Raw genomic sequence first — 19,776 nt, 5'->3', positions numbered from 1 at the left:
AATAACACATGGGAAGTACTCAGGTGAGCACTTGCCAATTAGTGCTCAATAAATGTTTGGGCTCTGTTTCTCTAGAATCCACCTGGCCTACCCACCAAGGTGAGTTGCAAAAACCACATTTGGAATCTGATTATCTCCTTTGCTTCCTAGCAATATAAAATCACTTCCTCCCCCAATTTATGGTCAACTGATTATTGACAAAGTTGCCAAGACTATTCAGTGGGGAGAGAATCATTTTTAAACAGATTGTGCCAGGGTAACTGTATATCCACATGCAAAAATATGAGGGTGGGCGCGTCTCCCACCAAAGACAAAAACTAGCCAAAAATAGATCCTAGATCTAAATGTAAGAGCTAAAACTATAACATTTTAGAAGAGAATGAACATATAAATCTCTGTGACCTTGTATTAGACAGGGGTGTTTTAGATACGGAACCAAGGAACAACAGTAATTGTTGTTAAAAAGTAGTTAAAATGGGGGGCACCTGGATGGTTCAATAGGTTAAGTCTCTGCCTTCGGCTCCGGTCGTGATCACAGGGTTGTGGGATCGAGCCCCACATCGGACACTCTGCTCAGCGGGGAGCCTGTTTCCCCCTCTCTCTCTCTGCCTGCCTCTCTGCCTACTTGTGATCTTTGTCTATCAAATAAACAAATAAAATCTTTTTTTAAAAAAGTAGTTAAAATGGGCTTCCCAATGTCAAACATTTTTTGCTGCAAGCGACACCCCCAAAGATGTAAGAAGACAGCCTGCAGAATGGGAGAAAAGTTTCGCAAATTATATGTCTGATAAGAGGTTTCTGTCTAGAGCATGAAAGAATTCTTCCAACCTAATAATAAAAAAGACAACCCAATTAAAAATGGGCGGAGAAGTCAAATAGACTTTTTTCTAAAGAAAATATAAGAAGGCCCAAGAAGCATACAAAAACATGCTTAACATCATCAACCACCAGGGAAATGCAAATCAAAACCATACTTAGACACCACTTCCTGTCTCAGGATAGTGATATTTAAAAGACAAACAATAGCAGGTGTCAGTGAGGATGTGGAGAAATTGGAACCTTCGTATGCTGCTGGTAGGAATGGAAGAGGGAGCAGACACTTTGGAACAACAGTTTGGCTGTTCCTCAGACTTAAACGGAAGCTACCATGTGACCCAGCAATTCCATCACGAGGTATATTCCCAAGAGAGATTTACATCTACACAAAAACATGTACCTGAATGTCCCTGGCGCCATTGTTCATGATAGCCCCAAAGTGAGAACAACCCGAATGTCTACCATCTGATGAATAGACCAAGAAAACGCAGTACATTCATAGACGGGGAATGTTGTTTGTCCACACAAGTGAATGACATACTGACATGCTCTGTGGCTGAACTTGAAATTATTATGCTAGATGAAAGAAGTCACTATGTATTATGTGATTCCATTTCTATGCAACACCCAGATTGGGCAAATCTTAGAGAAGATTAGTGGTTGACTAGGCTGGGGAAGGGGTAGATGAGGAGTGACTCAAGGTACTGGGCTCCTTTTTGGGGTAACAAAAATGTTCTAAACTTAGACTGTGGTGATGCTTGCACACTCTGAGAGTACCAGACCCACCAAATTATACACTTCACATAGGAATTTAATTGTGTCTTAATTCGATCTCAAAAAAGGTATTTTAAAAAACCACTCCTTGGGGCACCTGGGTAGCTCAGTCATTTAAGCACCTGCTTTCAGCTCAGGTCATGATCTCAGGCTCCTGGCATCAGCCCTACATCAGGCTCCTTGCTCAGCAGAGTCTGCTTCTCCCTCTGCCTTCTGCTCTCTCTGCTTGTGCGCTCCGTGTGTGTGTGTGTGTATCTAATAAATAAATAAAATCTTTAAAAAACAAAACAAAACACTCCTTTCCAGACTATAAGCCTGGATTGGACAGCTTCCTCTTGATTCACGTCTGTACTTCTTCCAGGTTGATTATGTGGTCCCTGTGGATGATGAAGATGAGAACTACATTCACCCCACAGAAGACTGTTCACTCCCAGCTGAAAAAGGCAAGAGTTTGTAGTTTTAAGCATCTGAATGCTGTAGCAGTTGAGGGAGGGGCACAAGAGACTATTGGGTAGGGAGCAGCAGGGGGTGCACAAATTCTACCCCTCACCCCCCGCTAACCCACCACCTTCATGGTGGAGTCTTCTGACCCATCCCTGACAGACTCATCTCATTCACACCCTTCTTCCTCCACCCCCTCCCGTGCTCTAATACTACCATCTCAAGTTCCAAAAGCATCTAGGTTCTTATTTAACTGTTCTCACTTAGGAGGGATTTCCTTTAAAACTTAATCCTCACAGAGCCAGAGGCCACCATGTTGGCCTCAAAACTATGGCACAGGAACGATGTGCACAGAGGGCGGAAGATGTGAGAGAGCGAAAGGCGCTCTGTGTCCTGACCATGGAATTGTAATGCTGTCTCAGGCGAAGGGAGACTTTTTGTTGGTAAGCCCTTCGTGGAATAACAAATGGGATGGCAAATGATTTCTGAAGGCCGGTGCCACGTACCCTCAGACTGGGAGTGGAGTAGGTCAATTTCATTCCGGATGGAGTTACTGTGGAGAAAGGACACCTCTTTGAGTGGCATTACTCATCTCACGGACTGGACTCTGAAGCAGTCATACTCTGTTTTCACTCTGCTGATCAGTGGCAGCCCTCTCCCGCCTCCCCAGATAGCACCAGCAGCTTCAAGACCCACCTGAACTCCTCTGCCACCCATCAGCATGAAACCATAAGTAGATATTACATTGTTCCTCGCTCCAAAACCCCAGAAAATGCAAGAGAAGTGCTGTGTGTTGCATATGGCAGGAGAGGTGGGAATTTGGTCTTCTCTTGTTGAAGAAAACAAAACCTCTTTCATCTCCTAGACCATCGGTTTGGCTGCCAAAATTGCAAAGCCAGTGTTCACTTTAACAAAATCCCTATCTTAAATAATTTGATTATCCTTTCAATCATTAATATGTTTGTTCTAAAGATGTTTCCTCTGAGAAGTCTTTTATCATGGATTATTTATTAAGTGTATTTCCCATTCTTTACAAATTTCCTGGTCCCCCCATTTCCATGGTGCATTTTTCCCTAAGTGTGAATCTTCCACAGTGAACTGTATCTGTGATTGTTATATGTATGTGTATGTTTGTGTGTTTAAGCTCCCATGGTGAACAGATCTGTCAAGCCAAATAACTCCTCAAAGCCAGCCTCTCCTCCAGGGACAGCTTCAGGTAAAGTACACGCATGATTTGGTGAAATGATTATGTTTGGGGGCTTGGTTTTTCAGTCTTTTCCAAATAAGAGAAACAACTTAAACCAAATATTAAGAAATAATCACTTGTCTTTCTGAATTTCTTAATAAATTGTGACAGAAAGTCTTGTCCTCCTCCTCCATTGTCTGGTGGCCCCTATGTTAAAGGGCTCCTCCCACCCCCACTTAGCTCTCTGTGAGCTAGTCCTGGTTTTCCTGCTACCTCACTGGGCATTTTGCTGGCTTCTCCTCCTTTTACCCCTGTGCTGACTGAGGGGGTCTATACCACTTGATCCTCAGTCCTCCACTCTTCTTTCAGAATAATGTGGTGGTGAAGAGCTTGAGTTCTGGAGCAGACAGACCTGGGTTGGAATCCCAGTGCTCCCAGTTGCCAGGTGTACCACTTTGGGCCTGCCCTTTGCCTCTCCACTCTTCAGATTTTCTCCTCTGTACATGGAGATAAGAGTCCCTGCCCTGCAACAGGAGAATTCTGGAATTGTGCATGGGAGAGCTTTCATGCAGTGCCTGGCACAGCAGGTGCTAGAGAAAGAATATTATCTTTCATGTCCTTGGGCTTCATCCATTCTTCCGGTTTCACTTGTGTAAGCCAATAACTCTCTGGTGTCCAACTTTGACCTGATTTCTCTTCCGAACAACTTGACATTCCCATGGCCTCAGGCTCAGTGCATTCATGGCATCCCTCCCCATAGACCAGGCCTAGTCCTCTGTGCCTGTCAGCCAGCAGGCCACGTATCTGAGGGCCTGTGTTCTTCCCAAAGCCTCTGCTATGTCCTTTCCCTGAATCTGCTTTTCCATTTTAGTTGCTACCACCCTAATCTAGGCTTTAAAGACTCAGACAGTGCCTAGATAGACAGGCTTCTGTCTGTCGGAGCAGCGCACCATGGCACCGGCCTCTGGTTCATGGATGTGGCTTTGGCTCTTTGACGGCTCCTGAGGTGCTTGCCAAGGATTTCACAGTGGATTAGGTGCAGGGACGCTCTCACCTCTGCTCTGTGCTCCACACGGAGAAGCGCAGTCTCAGGACCGCACAGACTCCAGAGCCGGAGGGGTCCAGGCTGAGTAGTCTCTACGTTTCTTGTCTCCTAAAAACATGGAGAAGAAAGTTGCACCTGGGCCTTGGAGGGGAGGGAATTAAGCTGAGTAAACATAGGAATCTCACTCCTAAGGTGATAGCTCTTCACATCATTTTTTGAATCCTTTGTTTGGCATGACTTGATTCATGACCAGTCTGGCGGAGGGCCCTGGACACATCCCAGGGGACAGTTGTGTCTTTCTTTCCACCTAGAGCTTTACCCTAACTCAGGGTGTCTCAACCTCCGCACAGCTAGCCTTTGGGACTAGATGGTTCTTTGTCATGCTGGCTTCTGTGCCCTTGCAGTGTTTAGCAGCACCCTTGGCTTCCCCTGACCCCTAGATGCCAATACCGACCCCTCCCCAGCAGCGATAAGTAGAGATGTCTCCAGACTTTGCCAGATGTCCCCTGGGGCGGTGGGGGTACCTGAGGGGCAGGTACAAAATCCTCCCAGTTAAGAACCACTGGTCTAAACAAACAGAAAAGATTAAAGAGTTTTGGTGATTTATCTCTTAGTGTGATTTGGAAGAAAGTTGTGCAGCCCCTGGCTGATTTATTTGTAGCATTTGTCAGAAGAGTGTAGACAGGGCAGGGATTTCTGAACTTCCTCTAAGGAGGTAGCATTTAAAAAATGTTTTCTCTCATTTCCTAAAACAGGGGAGGAGTTTGGGAATTTACAATCCCCTGCTAATATGCAAGTTGAATTTTACCTATAAGCTGAACTGTTCTGAAGTAGTTAAATTAAATCTCTATTTGGTTAGAGCTCACACAGTCCTTGAGAGGAGGGACGCTCCAGCGGGTGTGCAAGCCCCACTAATAATAATAGAGTTTCTAGAACAGCTAGAAGAGAGTGAAATCCCAAGGGCTTCCTGTGCCAGCATTGAGATTGTTAAGGATAAGGAAACTCACCAACACTATATGTAAAACTGAAGAGAGGTGATCCATGAAAAACAAAGAGTAGGTCATCTTCCTAGTTGAGAAACTTGGGTAAGTACCAGCAGTGCCAACATTAGCATCATTTTTGCTCAGTACAATTAAAACAAAGCTGATTTTTCTCTTTTATTATGCTTTTGGACACCTCTCCCTTTATCACATGCTCAATTTCTCCCTTGGAATATTCCGGCCAAGAATTTGGCTTTGCCAGAAAACAAGGATCCTGGTCACAAAGAGGGGACCAGGTTGTCCTACCCCAGTCATGCCACTGGGTCTAACTTCTGGCCCAGAGCAGCAGAGATGGTCTCCAGCCTATGAGATAAGATAGTCTTTCTCCATCTTTCCATGGGCATCCACAAAAGCTCTCTGTTTCACTAATCTTTCCCCACATAAAGCAGAAACAACAAGTGAACCTGATCTGCCAAATCACACCCCAGAGTAACTTTAGGAGGAACTGGCTGGAGAGGAAGTGTCCACCTGGCTTTCAGCTCAGCTAGCCTTGCTCTTCAACCCTAGCCCTGCCATTTAACCTCTCTGAGCCTCTGCTCCTTCCATGGGATGTTAGGTGACGCTTCGAGATGGCACATTCAAAGTACCTGGCACAGAGCTCGGCACCTGGAGACACAGTGGTTGTTGATAAGATGCTAAAACATAAATAGTGATAATCTCATTTACCGAGATACTTTATGGGTTATAATTTACATATCGTGAAGCACACTCATTTTACATGTATAATGCAGTTGTTTTTTGTTTTTTGTTTTTTTTTATAAATCATTACATTTACAGAGTTTTTTCACCATCACTACAATCCAGTTTTAGAAAATTTCCATCCCCACCCCAACTCCCAAAGATCCTTTGCGCCTGTTTTTGGTGAATATTCTTCCACCCGCAGCCCCAGGCAACCACTGATCTGCTTCTTGTTGCTATAGATTTGCCTTTTCTGGACCCTCATATAGATGGAGGCATACAGTATTAAGCCTTCTCCATCTGGCTCCTTTCACTTAGCATAATGTTGTGTTTTTTTGTTTTTTTTTAAGATTTTATTTATTTACTTGAGAGAGAGAGCATGAGAGGGGAGAGGGTCAGAGGGAGAAGCAGACTCCCAGCTAAGCGGGAAGCCCAACGCAGGACTCTCTCCTGGCACTCCAGGATCATGACCTGAGTCGAAGGCAATTGCTTAACCAACTGAGCCAGCCAGGCGCCCTCACTTAGCATAATGTTTTTAACCTCAAATACTTTCAGTCCCTTTCCAGTAATGTTAGCTTATTTTAGCTAATTCTTTACATTTTCAAACTTCTCCTGTTGTCCTGCAACAGGAACTCTGAGTTAGGTGAAGTAGGTGGTTGTGTCCCCATTTCACAGAGAGGGTTCAGTGGCTTGTAAGAAGCCACCCAGCCAGTTTGGTGGCAAAGAAATACCTAGAACCTCATCTTCCTGATGAGAAACCATGGGTTTTCCACCTGTGCTTGGATTACCTTCTCAGAATAGAACGGCATGCTCCCCGCCCCAACCCCCGATCACAGAAGTGATTTATGGGCAAGGAAGGGGGAAGGAACATGGTGGCAGATGGGAGATATGAAGGGAAGGGAAGCTTAGGAGTGAAGTCAGGCAGTAAATATGACAACAACAACGTACCCAGGCCAGATGAGCCCATAGCATTGAAAAAAAGGGAAAACCCCTGGGAGGAAATTCTGACTTGGGCCTTCTTTCTACTTCCTTATTTTTCAGACAAGGGTGGGTTTTTTCCCCCCTTCCCTCAAATCTTCCATCAAAATCTGTGAGTAGCCACGGGTATTTTAATAGGGTCAAGCAGGTATTAAGAATGTGAAGAACAGCATCCGTTTGGTCCACTGGCCCATGAAACACAGCTGGACGCACACTCCTGATGACGTTTCCGTTGATCATCACGTGAAATATGAAAAATTCCTAACATAGTCTCTTTTTCAAAATGTTTCTAAAATGCTTTCCAAAGTCACATCAAGGTCAGGTAACATCTAAGTGTGGAGAGGCCGTTCCTTCACGGGGTGCTGTGGAGGTGACACAGCACCCTCTTGGCTGTTCTTCGAACTTATGAGCATCCACGGAAATCAGCCCCGTGTAAGAACCGAATGTAGAAGGCGAGTGGATAGGCCCTGAGTGAAGCCCTCAAGGCCTCTCTCTGGTAAAGTACAGGAAAATGAGCTTTATGGCCTCAATTTTTACTGTTCTTGAGGCCCTTCTCTTTTGTTTGGGACAGGTGGTCCCGTCAGATGCGGTTGCATGTCGTGTGCATGTCCTCGGGTTATAAATCCCAAAGGGCAGAGCTCTCCCACAGCCCCTAACACGGTGCTCTTCACATACCAGGTTCTCAGAAATTCTTAGTAACTATTTCTTCCATGCTCACTTATATGTGCTTTATCTTGCAAACTAAAATAAGGGGCACCTGGGTGGCTCAGTGGGTGAAAGCCTCTGCCTTCAGCTCAGATCGTGATCCTGGGGTCGTGGGATTGAGCCCCGCATCTGGCTCTCTGCTCAGCGGGGAGCCTGCTTCCCCCTCTCTCTCTGCCTGCCTCTCTGCCTACTTGTGACCTCTGTCTGTCAAATAAATAAATAAAATCTTTTTTAAAAATTTATAAAAAAAAAAATAAAATAAGACATACTGAGCATAGGTCTAACCTCTGTTTACAGAGTATCCCCTGTAGGTCCAATAGGAATTGTGGACTTAGAAATGTAGTAGGTTCTTAATACAATATATATTCAGTTTGATATAATTCAATAAAGAGCCTTTGGCTCACAGAGCTGTAATGTCCAGGCAGGTGAGCATCAGCCTGAGGAGGCAGGCAGGAGATGCTGAGGGGAGTTGGCATCGTGTCTGGCTCTCCCCCTTGAGACCTGCTCTGTCTCAGCCATGAAGCTCTACCAGCCTCTCAGTTCCTCCCTTATGATTGTCTGCTTTCTGTCTTAAGTAGCCAGTGGGAAAGTGAGCTAGTGGACAAGGCCCGCTGGGTCCCTTCTTTGACTTGGAAGATGAGATTTGGGCAGTAGCTTTTCATTTGTCTCAGTCTGCCTATCTATCTGTGCAATGGGCCGAGGCCCTGAGAATTCAGAGGTGAACGAACAGCCTCCGGTTGTGAGGTTAGGTGCATAGACTGTAACCCAGTGTGATTATGCAAAAGCAGTGCCTATAGGCAGGGAGGGAGTGATGGGTCTGTGTCTCTCGTCTCTAGGCACCGCTGGTGTGCACATCGGTGCAGCGTACACAGATGCAAGTGTGTGCTCTTGGCTCCTTCTGGTAGGAACTCTATGGGCCTTTCACTGAACTTGCAGAATCAGAATCACTTGTCCCATGGGGGATAAAGAGAAAGTCATTTAGAAATGTTAAGCTGGGGTCCCTAATTCACATCCTGGTTCCAAGCTTATAAATTGACATTATTTAAATATGTCATCATCTTGGCCTACGGATTTTCCCCAATAGCATCAATATAACCACCTAGACATGCTTAACTAAAAGAAACCAAAAATGTGCCTGTATTTCTGAGCTTCTCAGGAAGGCCACCCTCACTGTGACCATCAGCCCCGCATACAGGAGCTGAGGACTGACCTGTGTGTATGTTTGTGCAGGTCGTAACAGTGGGGCCTGGGACGCGAAGTCACCTTCTCCTGCTGCGCCATCCCCGCTGCCCAGGGCTGGGTGAGTACTGGCTGTGCAGGGTCAGCTGTGAGGTGTGAGTGGGTGGTCCCCACTCCTGTCATGGGCAGGCCTGCCTGGAATCCACCAAGGGGTCCTGCCTGAGAACCTGGGGGGGGGGGGGCAGCGGGTGCTTTTGCGCTATTTCCACCCAGAAGAACACACCTGCCCAAGCTCAGATACACTTGCACCTCGTGCCACAGCAGGTGTGTTCCTAAAGAGTGTGGAAATGAAGGCCTGCTGTCCTGTTCTCCTCCACCACCACCCTGGCTTAAGGTGGACAAGGGGGTCCCCTGCTGAAATGAAGACTAGCAGTCTTTCCTCCCCTAAATTGTTAGTTAAATCTTGAGTTCCATCGCGCAGAAGCTCCAGCACTTGAATAATTTTGAGACCCACAAGCAGGTTTCATCTTTACTTTCTCCTCCTCCACTTCTCTTTCAAGTAGTTAATGATCTGTAAACAAACACACATACACCCACAACATGCACCCCATGGTTTGATCCAAGCCACACAGCCGAGCTTCCTTCCCAAGGTGAAATAAGAGAACTGTTCTTTCTTATTGAATTTAAAAGAGCTTTGTAAATTGTTAGGCGATGCAGTAAGTTAATATCACAAACAGTGACCCATAATTTTATATGGATTCAATAGGATATTTTAAAAGTCCACTTAAATATGTGCAAAGTCGGCCTGCATGATTATTATCTTAATTCTGCTTCTGCATAAAGCAAAGACATTTTTGAAAGATTTATTGATTTATTTTAGAGAGAGAGTGTGTGTCATGGGGAGGGACAGAGAAAGAGAGAAACTTAAGCAGACTCTGCACTGGGCTTGGAGTCTGAGGCAGGGCTTGATCTCACAACCCTGAGATCATGACCAAGATCACAACTCTGAGATCACAAACTGAGCCAAAAGCAAAAGTTGGGCGCTTAGCCAGCTAAGCCATCCAGGCAGCCCAAAGCAAAGACATTCTTAAGTTCAAGGATTTATTAACCAAAAGTTCTTGTTGGCTCAGTTTTATCATTTGGGGGAAGTTACTTAATCTCTCTGAGCCTCAATTCCCTAATCTCTGAAACATAATGATAATACCCATTTTTAGAGGTCACTGTGAGGTTTAAATAACAGATGAAAAGCCTAACCCAGTGCCAGGCACTTCGGAATTATTAGTGTTCTTACCCCAGTCTTCCAACTCTCAGCCAAAAACAAAGCAAGTGAGAGAGAAGGTGAGAGAGTCTTTAAAAAAATACAGAGGAGAAAGCATACAGCATTAAAATATTAGATTACAGTCTCTATCGGAACCAAGACAAACTTAGCTCAGAAAATCCCTTCAGGACCACAGATCCCAGTGGTTTTCACACTTGAGTTGGCCTTGGATTTCTCTGTTCGGGATGAAACCCTGGGCAGAGGTCTAGTAGAGAACAGTCACTTGAGGCAGGGCAACAGTTGGCAGGAAGGGTGCTGGGGACGGCCTCCCCTGCGGGCCGTCCTCCTGTCTCCACCTGTGGCCCCAGGCATTAGCCCGAGGGTCCTGCTGGAGACTGGGATGGCTCTGCATACACCGCCTCGGAAAATACTGATGCTAGCCTTCATCTTATAGACAAGGAAACTTAAAGCTCCAACAAGCTTCCTAGGTGAAAGAGGCCTGAGGTCACAGAGTAATCAGGGGTAGCACTGGAAGAATTCAGTTTTCTGGCCCCCCAACAGCTCTCCCTCCTGTTTACCCCAGTTAACTCTCTGCCTTCTGCCAGTGGACTCTATCTGCAGCTAGGAGGATCATGGCTAGATCCTGTCCTCCCCCCACCCCCCCGCCGCCGCCCTTCAAGGACAGTCTTCCAACACACTTGTACCACGTTCATGACACTAGTTTAAATTCAAGAGTAAAATGGTATGTAGTCAGCTCCGCTTCATCTCTATTATGTTTTAACAAAGCCCATCTTTTTATCCCCCCAGGAAAAAACCAGCTACACCGCTGAAGACAGTAAGTTTATTTTGCATTTAAATGTGTTTTATATTTCCTGCAATGCTGATGCTTATTCCCTTATTTAAAGTTGACAATGCTTCCAGCTAAGGTGAACACAGCAATTCTAGCAACTGAAGTTGCCACCCAGACAGTCTGAGAGAAATTCTGCATTCTTGGTTAGCCGGGGAAGGTGCTGCATGGGGAGGCGCTCATCCTCACTTGACCCAATGTGGCTTCGCGGAGTGTGAGCCGCAGATCCAAGGTGGAAGCCAAGCTCCCTGCCTCCCTTGACATCTGCCTTCCCTGCTTTCCATCTGCTGGCCTGGGAGCTAACGGTGCCTGCCTGCTTTCCATCTGCTGGCCTGGGAGCTAATGGTGTATCAGGCGCACATAGGCCTGCTAAACTCGGGTTCTGGCTGGAGTGCAGGGAATCTGGGCCAGCCCACTGTTTGAGGAAGCCCACCTTGACCTAGTACCTACCCCCAGCCTGATATCTACAGTCACTTAGCAAGCACCGAGGGGTAGCCTGAAGACCAAAGTGCAAGACCAACGGGCCAGCAGCTCCGCAGCGGGCCACAGTTTCCATCAACCCTGTTGACAGAGCAGGGAAGTTCCTATACCAGGATGACACTGATCCTTCCATGACCTACTTCTAGTCCACTCTCACCTAATGCAAAGGTCGGGCTGAGAACTGTGTGGGTTTTGTTGTTGTTGTTGTTGTGATTGAAAGAATAGCTATGCATCAAAGAAATGTCCTCCTAAATATTTATCTTATTAATAGTGCTTTGACATTCATTTCCACTTCCCACTTGTATGGAATATCCTTGTCTTTTTTTTTTTTTTTAATAGATTCCAGTTGCCTCTCCACAGAATGTCTCAAGTGTTTGTGAAGGTAAATCTGTATTACCCTGAAGGATGAGTATGTTCTCTTAAAGTTATTTGTATTAAGGATTTGTGTGTAAGTGTATTTGTAAATTGTTTTCACTATTCATAAGGCAATTGTATGTATGAAACTCAGTTTTCTAAACAAAATGGCCTTTACTTTGCAATGAGTAGTAAGGACATGAGCTTTCAGCCCAGTGTCTGTGGGGCAAAGCCATAGTCTACATGCCCAAACCTGCCTGTTTGTAGATGTACAACTTTCCAGAAATAGTGCTGTGGCCATAAACACGAAGCCTTATTCAGAGCTATACACATATCTTAAAACTAATAGCTTAGTTAAGGTAATAAAATTTTTAAAATTTTATTTGAAGAAGTTCTCTTGCTAAGTTTTTAAAAATGATTACTGAATTCAAATATATGTTTTAGTACACCTTCAAATGTTTTCCTTTGTCCTATCATAGCCTAAAAATCTTACATATACTTTTAATTAGAATTTTCCCATATTAAAAAAAAATACTTGTATTTGAAAAATACTCGAGGGGAAGAAAAAACAGAAAGAAGTAAGAATTATCCATATTTTCAACGCTTAAAACACTATATAGAAGTGTGAGTCCTGAACCCATCTAATTCACAACTGAAACTAACCGGTATTAAAGCTGAGTGAGGGTTCCCCCATTTCCTGAGTTAACGTGGCACATCTCCATAAGATGTCCTAGTTTCTCTGGTGATGGATGGCAGACATCTCCTGAATGTGTCCTACAACTCGCCTGTCTGCTTTAACTGCTCCACTTGGGGGGTTTTTTACATGTTTCCCCCATCTTTTTTCCCCCAGGATATTTCTAAGGTATCCCCCCGCTTTCTGCTGTCTTCCTTCCTTTCTTCTGCCTGTCCTTTGAGGCTTCTGCCTTGCTGTCCTTCCATTCCTTAGAGTGTCCCATGCCTGCTGAGCGTGGAGCTCAAGTAATAGTGGAGTCTTAGGGTGAGCGTCTGTAGGAAGTAAGCTCCACCCTGTGCAGACTCTATTGGCTTCGGAGGCCTTTGAAAACCAGCAGAGAAATGAGCTCCTGGCATGTCGGGTGTCCTTGTTGCCAAAGGGCTCCTAGGGCAGGAGCTTGGCATGCCATCTGTTTTGTGACTTGTTTCAAGAACAGAGGCAACCATCATCCAAACCCAGTGTAGGTAAGCAGGTTCTTCTCACCCAGGAGGGAGGGAAGGAGAGAAGGATGGAAGGATGGATGGACAGAAGGAAGGAAGGGACAAGGAAGGAAGGGAGAAAGAAGCCTCCAGGACTGGAGAAGCAAAGCTGGGTGATCAAATCTCAGCAGGCTGTGGGAACCAAGTGTGTTTACTGTTTCTCCTTCTGAAATTACCAAGCTGTAAAGTCATGAACAAAAAAATCTCACATGGCTGCTCAAAGTAACTTGCCATAGACTTCAAACATCCTTCAGGGATGCAAAGCTTCTGAATATCACTGCATTACAAGAAACCCCGAAGTCTATCTTACCATTTCTTTGAATCTTTGAATTCATACTACATTTATTCCTTTTGGGTTTCTGTAATGGAAGTCTGTAATTTTTCAAAATGAGTAGATTATTTGCAAACTCTGATATTTTGCCACTTAATTGTAAAAATTGCTGGCATGTTGTAACACCTATGGGGGGGTGGACATCGGCATGGTTTGAACTGGCTTGTCTTTGGCCACTGCCTATACTCACACACTTAAAGGTCCGCCCCATAGGCTCAGACCCATGGATATTGCCAGAGAAGGGGAAGGTGTGTTTGTAACACTGCTGGGTAAAAGTCCTCATCCTAATCATGCAGACCCATCACCAGATAGACAGGTGCATAAACAGAAGGTGTCCTGGTAAAAGTTAGGTTCATGGGAAGACAGCAGACCAAATCCGGTTCTTCTCAGTTGATGTTGCTGGGTTTGGACATGGAGATAAACATTTCAATCTAGCCTAATACGAGCATCTTCTTAATGCAGAAAGGCCTATACCTGCTGAACGCCATCGAACATCTAGTCACAGACAAGAAAATATGCAGTCATCAGTGTTTCCTCCTCCTCAGAAGTAAGAATCCTTTCCTTTAAAAATAAGCTTCCCTAACACCTGTATTGTCACACTGCATAGTGACGTTGGCTTGTGGGGCTTGGTAAAGATCTGACATTTCACTGCATTGCAATTGCATATTTTAAATTTTAACTTAATTTACATTCAATTAATTAACATATAGTATATTATTAGTATCAGTATTATTAGTATCAGAGGTCAGTGACTCATCAGTTGTGTATATATCCAGTGCTCATTAAATTTTAAAAAGTGTCAAATAGGGAAAAAACTTTAAAGGAACTACTTAGACACTTTACAAGAACTGCTTAGACCTAATATTTGAGTTAATTATTGGCCTTAACTAGAATCCAGCAGTTTAATCAAGTCTCTTCCTTTTATAAAACCAAAGGGGACAGTTTTACTTACTTTGAAGCTTTTGATGCCTTTTCATATCTTTAGATGTTTTACTGGTCATTTATGTTGACTCCTTTGTGGTGCCTCTACTCCAAACATCTTCAATGCAAGCAAAGCGTCATGCTTATTCATCTTGTGCTTTGCCCTTTAGCTAATCTGAAATTCTTCCTTTCAGACAAATCCATCACAAACCCGTACCCCTGCCAAGTAAGTACAGTGAAGCCACGGAAAGCACTATTGGGTGGTGGGTAAGGCTGGATCCACGTGTCTGAGCAGCATGTCCAGCTGGAGGACGCTCGTTCCTCTCTGGTTTGTTTCCTCTTCTGGTAAATGGAGCCAGGAATATTGATGTCATGGTTATTTTCAAAAGTAAATAAATTTGAGATAATTTTTACTTTCTCCTTTTTTTAGTATTGATTGAATATTTCACCAATCATTCTGGTCATCTTTAACATTTAATTTTTTAATAAAAGCAGTACAGCTGTTTTCAAAATAAGAAGATTAAGTACCTGGTACAGTGCTTTGAATATAGAAGGTCTTCAGTAAATGATAGCTATTTAGGTCAGTGCTCAAGTCATGCTAAGGGGTCTGCACATCCTACACATCGGGGGCCTTCCTTACCTGCTGGCTGACTCCATCCCTTTTTCTCTACGTTTCCCTCCATAGTTCAAACACCGTGACCCCCCTGTGTATCCCTCAGACATTCTAGGCCCTTGCATGTTGCTATTCCTCTGACCTGGAACATTCTTTCCTGAGATAGCCAAATACCTCCTCCTTCCCTTCCTGCAGATTTTACCCAAGTGTCACATCAGTGAGGCCTTCCTCACTGAGCAATTTAAACATATTGCTTGTCCAAGTCTAGTCCCCAGTCCCTTCCCTGCTTATTTTTCTCCAGTACTTACTACTCTGTAATATTGTATATATATTTACTTAGGTCTTTATTGTCTATTTCACTTCATTAAAATTTAAACTCCAGGAGTGCAGGGCATTTTGCTGTTTTGTTTGACTGTGACTGCTGTATATCTGTCCCTAGTGTTTTGATCTATGGCAGGCATGAAATGATGAATGAATGAATGAATGAATGAATGAATAAATGCCATTAAGTATTTTCTCTATTTCATGTGGCTCCACTTACAGACTCTAAACTCTTTGAGGAAGTTTATTCCATAAGGCAGCAGTTCTCAAATGTTTTGGTCTCAGGACCATGTTCACACTCTTAAAATCATTGCAGACCCAAAGAACTTTGGTTCACTTGTTTCTATTAATACTTAATGTATTAATTAAAAGCAGGCAATTAAAACATATTTATTAATCAATTTTTAATTAAAACCTTTATTTTTTCATTTAAAAATATTGAACTCATTACATGTTAACATAACTAATGTATTTTTTATGCAAATGACTGTATTTTCCAAACAAAAGCACTTTATTGGGAAGAGTGGCCTTGTCTTACATTTTTAAAAATCTCTTTAATATCCAGAGTAACAGAGATGGATGGATTCTCTCATATCTGTTTCTGTATTCAAGCTGTTGCAATGTCTTCATGGCTGAAATATAGGAAGAAAATGGGGCTTCACAGAGATATGGATTTGGAAAAGACCTCACAACCTCCATGGAAGAATCCCAGGGGTTCTGGGGGCCCCAGACCATGCTTTGAGAAACACTGCTATTAGGGATTTTTTGGGTGTGTGTGTGATTTTTCAGTGCACGAGTCCCTTGCAGCACCAAGCACAGTGTTCAAGTATAGGCATACCAACTGCTCAAGATACAGTGAAAACCCACTGATTTTTCAAATCCCTTACAGGGTTTCCAGAAGGCGGAAGCTCAACTGTGGATGGCCTACTTTCCTCTAACCCCCATTTGTCAGAACAGGTATGAATGAATTCTTATTGTTACCATTAAACTGCAGGAAAGGGAGTATCTTCTGATACCTTCTGATGAGCAATTTGGGGTGAAGCTTGAAGACAGACTATGTTTTAAGTCAGCTTGCGAGTTGTCATTCGCTGATGGGTACAGAATGCATTTTGCTTTCAGGGATTAAACCCCTGCACCATATATTCCAATTTGTATTCTGGATGCCCTAAGAACAGTTTGTGCTTTTTCAAAACTAGCAAAGAAGTGTGTTGTTTTTATTGTTCTTCCGTGCACATAGATTCTATTTAAACTGTGTAATTTTCTCAGAATAGATCTGTGGAGGCATATGATATTAAAACACATAAAGCAGCACAGTTTTTAAAAAGACAGAGAAAGAACTCTGGGTGCCCTTGGGCAAGTCTCTCTAAGCTTTCTCAACTATCGAAAGGGTAAGTATATGTATCCTTCTTGCCTTCAGAGTAGTTAAAAGAATCCAATAAGGTATATTTGATGAAAATGCTTCAGAAATTAGGAAGCACTCCACAAAGCAGGAGCAGTAAGATCATGACAGACAGGGAGCTTATTGCTTATTTAGGAGAAAGGTGTAAATGGCTCAGGAATCTAGAGGATTGATTGATTGATAACAATGCTCAAGTACTAAGGTTAGCAGCTAAGGCCAGATGAGAAAAAAGTCAATTATATAATCCTCTGGTTGATCAAAGGAAGCAGAAAACTCATTTTCAAATTGCTGGTCCAAATATAGTTAGGTCTGTCTTGGTAATGCAAAATGGGACTTTGTTTTCAGTGCACAGAGGGTACCATATTATTGAAGGCACATCTCAGGCTTAGCAATGCCCTCCATTTTGCAGGAAGCAGACATTCACTGCAAGCCATGGTACGCTGGTGCCTGCGATCGGAAATCTGCAGAAGAGGCTTTATACAGATCAAACAAGGTTTGACCATTTTTAAGTCCCATATTCTGCTCTCAGCCTGTAATAGGCACAGCTGTCATCCCAATAATTTGCTGACTAAAGAATTGCAACCATTGTGGATGCAGGGATTTTTGAAATTTACTTATTCAATAGCAATTTCTATCCTTTGCTCTCTCTCAAGCATCTCCCTCTTTGTTCTTCAGTCTCATTTCTACTTGTCATTTCTTCGCCAGGATCCATAGGCTCCACTGTTCTCCACTGTTCTCCAATCAGTGGGAGAAGAAGGCTCCCCGGGGAGTTCTTTGTAAAGCTTGGTGATACATGAGATCCATTCAGGAGTGAGAAGTAACAGGCTATTTTGGATCAATGCATGGGTTAAAAGTTCAAGGTCAAGATGGCAAAAAGTACCTGGAAGTAAATTTTTGGAGAGGCCAAGCCCAATCATGTAGGAACACTAGGAGCAGTTTGGAAAAGTCAAAGTTAAAATACCATCTCTCTTTCTTTCTCTTTCCTCTTTCCATTTTTCTTTACTTGCACCCTCCTTTGTCAGAATATATAACATTTACATCCTGGTTTTTGCTACCTTTGCTTTAGTCCTAGCTCTGCAATTACATATGTTAAATGCTTTCCCATCAATCCCTTTGCTAGCTTCCCAGTTAACTTATTTTGTTTTGACAAAGCTCACCTTATAATAGATTCTAAGGAAGGACTGTATTTACATTATTCCCTGAGTTCTTGCACATTCAAAGCTGTTCATAATCTGATAACCTAGAGGATATCTTGGCTGGTTATAAAATCCTTGAGTTTTTAAAAGTGTTGTCCACTAGATTGCCTTGTTTTATAGGATACTTTTGAAAAGTCTGATGCAAATGTTATTTTTTTTGACCTTATGTATAATTTCATATTTTAATCAGAAGGCTCTTTTGTTTTTAAAGTCTATTCATTTTCCAGAATGTGTCCCTGACTTTACTTTCAAGTCAATTTTTCAGATAGATGGAACCCCTTTCAATATGTAGACTTAAGTTTTCTCTTATTTCCAGAATATTTTCTTAAATTCCAGTCTTAAAAAATAATTCTGGGTCATCTGGGTGGCTCAGAGGGTTAAGCCTCTGCCTTCAGCTCAGGTCATGGTCTCAGGGTCCTGGGATCGAGAACTGTGTCAGACTCTGGGCTCAGCAGGGAACATGTTTCCCCCTCTCTCTCTGCCTGGCTCTCTGCCTACTCGTGATCTCTCTGTGTGTGTCAAATAAAGAAATAAAAAAAATTTTTTTAAAGTAATTCTGTTCTATTATTTTATTTTTCTTCCCTAAGGACTTAAATTGCATGCATTTTGGGCCTTTTTTGTCTTTCTTTCATTCCAACCACTCTGACTTAATTGTATTTTTTTAAAAATTTCCTCTTTTTCCCTCCTGTCTGGGTTGCTTCCATGCCTTGCTTCAGTCATTTATCATATCTTCATTTAAAGATATTGTCCCTTGGGCATCTTGTAATTTCTTCATTTCTGATAGGTTTGCCTTTCTCTTCAATTTCCTTCCTGAGTTGGATGAACTTTTGTTGCATTTCTTCTTTCTGCTTTTTGTCCATTTTTTGTTCATATTTGGATTTATGGTTCTAGAACATTTAATTTATTTTTTAAGTTTTTAAATTCATTTACTCATTTTAAGTAATCTCTACACCCAACATGAGTCTCAGACTCATGACCCCAAGATCAAGAGTCACATGCTCTTCTGACTGAGCCAGCTAGGCACCTCTAGAATATTTTATAAACTATTTATTTAAATTGGTATATTATATTACAGGGTTTTTTTCGGATTCGATGTAAGTTTTAGGGAAGAGAATTTTTACCAGCTGAAATGTTTTGATTTCCAATTTCAGCTTTCTTCTCATAGTACTTTTGAATGGAATTTGTTTCATTTCGATAATGTATTGTTTTTATTCATAGATTACTTGTAGACATGGTTCCTAGTTCAAGAATGCTCTCTATATTTAATCTTACTGTGTCCCTTCACACATTTCTAAATATATTAACATAGCATCTTATTTCATGCATCAAAAAGTGAGAATTTACTTCACTCAGGATTTTCTAAAAGTGTATATTTTACTGAAGTATTTTCTTTGAAAATAATAAACTGTAATCTATAATAAAAATCACATAGCTCAGTAATTACCTTTTGAATATAATATAGGTATAAACTAATTTATAACCTGTGAAAACCTAAGTAATACTCACCATAATTGTGTTTTTCTTTTAATAAACAGGATGGATCATTTCTTATTCGGAAGAGCTCTGGCCATGATTCCAAACAGCCATATACACTAGTTGTATTCTTTAATAAGCGAGTATATAATATCCCTGTGCGGTTTATTGAAGCAACAAAGCAGTATGCTTTGGGCAGAAAGAAAAATGGTGAAGAGGTCAGTAACTTCTCTTTTAATCCAACTCTGTAACTATGTATTGAGCACAATAGTATCATAGCATATTTAGGTACTAGAGATGAGGAGAAATGATACAAGAGTATTTCATACAAGGCATGCATACATGTCATGAAAAGAAAAGAGTACAAGATAAAATACTGTGTTCAGGCAGCATATTCTATGAAAAAATAGAAAGGAAGAAAGATTTGTATGACATAAAGGCTGTGTCTTAGTGCCTTTATCCTGACTCAGTGCAGTCTGATTTGGCATTTTGGTTCAGCGAAACATAGAAATCAAAGTTGAAGTGTCAA

The 19,776-nt window shown here is 42.6% G+C and overlaps 1 protein-coding gene across 10 annotated transcripts in view; it reads left to right on the top strand.

Annotated features, from left to right (window-relative positions):
* The window catches only part of BLNK (B cell linker), a 101,422-nt gene that overhangs the window by 76,633 nt on the left and 5,013 nt on the right, over positions 1-19,776 (top strand). For all 10 annotated transcript variants that reach the window (XM_082722108.1, XM_082722102.1, XM_082722100.1 and 7 more), the window contains 10 exons: positions 1,952-2,033; positions 3,176-3,247; positions 8,894-8,963; positions 10,908-10,935; positions 11,767-11,809; positions 13,787-13,871; positions 14,440-14,471; positions 16,069-16,136; positions 16,988-17,071; positions 19,310-19,465. In XM_082722108.1, coding sequence (XP_082578234.1) covers positions 1,952-2,033; positions 3,176-3,247; positions 8,894-8,963; positions 10,908-10,935; positions 11,767-11,809; positions 13,787-13,871; positions 14,440-14,471; positions 16,069-16,136; positions 16,988-17,071; positions 19,310-19,465 — 720 coding nt within the window. The remainder of the gene's footprint in view (positions 1-1,951; positions 2,034-3,175; positions 3,248-8,893; positions 8,964-10,907; positions 10,936-11,766; positions 11,810-13,786; positions 13,872-14,439; positions 14,472-16,068; positions 16,137-16,987; positions 17,072-19,309; positions 19,466-19,776) is intronic.

Source organism: Mustela nivalis, assembly GCF_964662115.1.
Source record: "Mustela nivalis genome assembly, chromosome: 2".
Lineage (NCBI taxonomy): Eukaryota > Metazoa > Chordata > Mammalia > Carnivora > Mustelidae > Mustela > Mustela nivalis.
The sequence above is the reverse complement of the archived record's forward strand: the minus strand, read 5'-3'. Positions and strand labels throughout refer to the sequence as shown.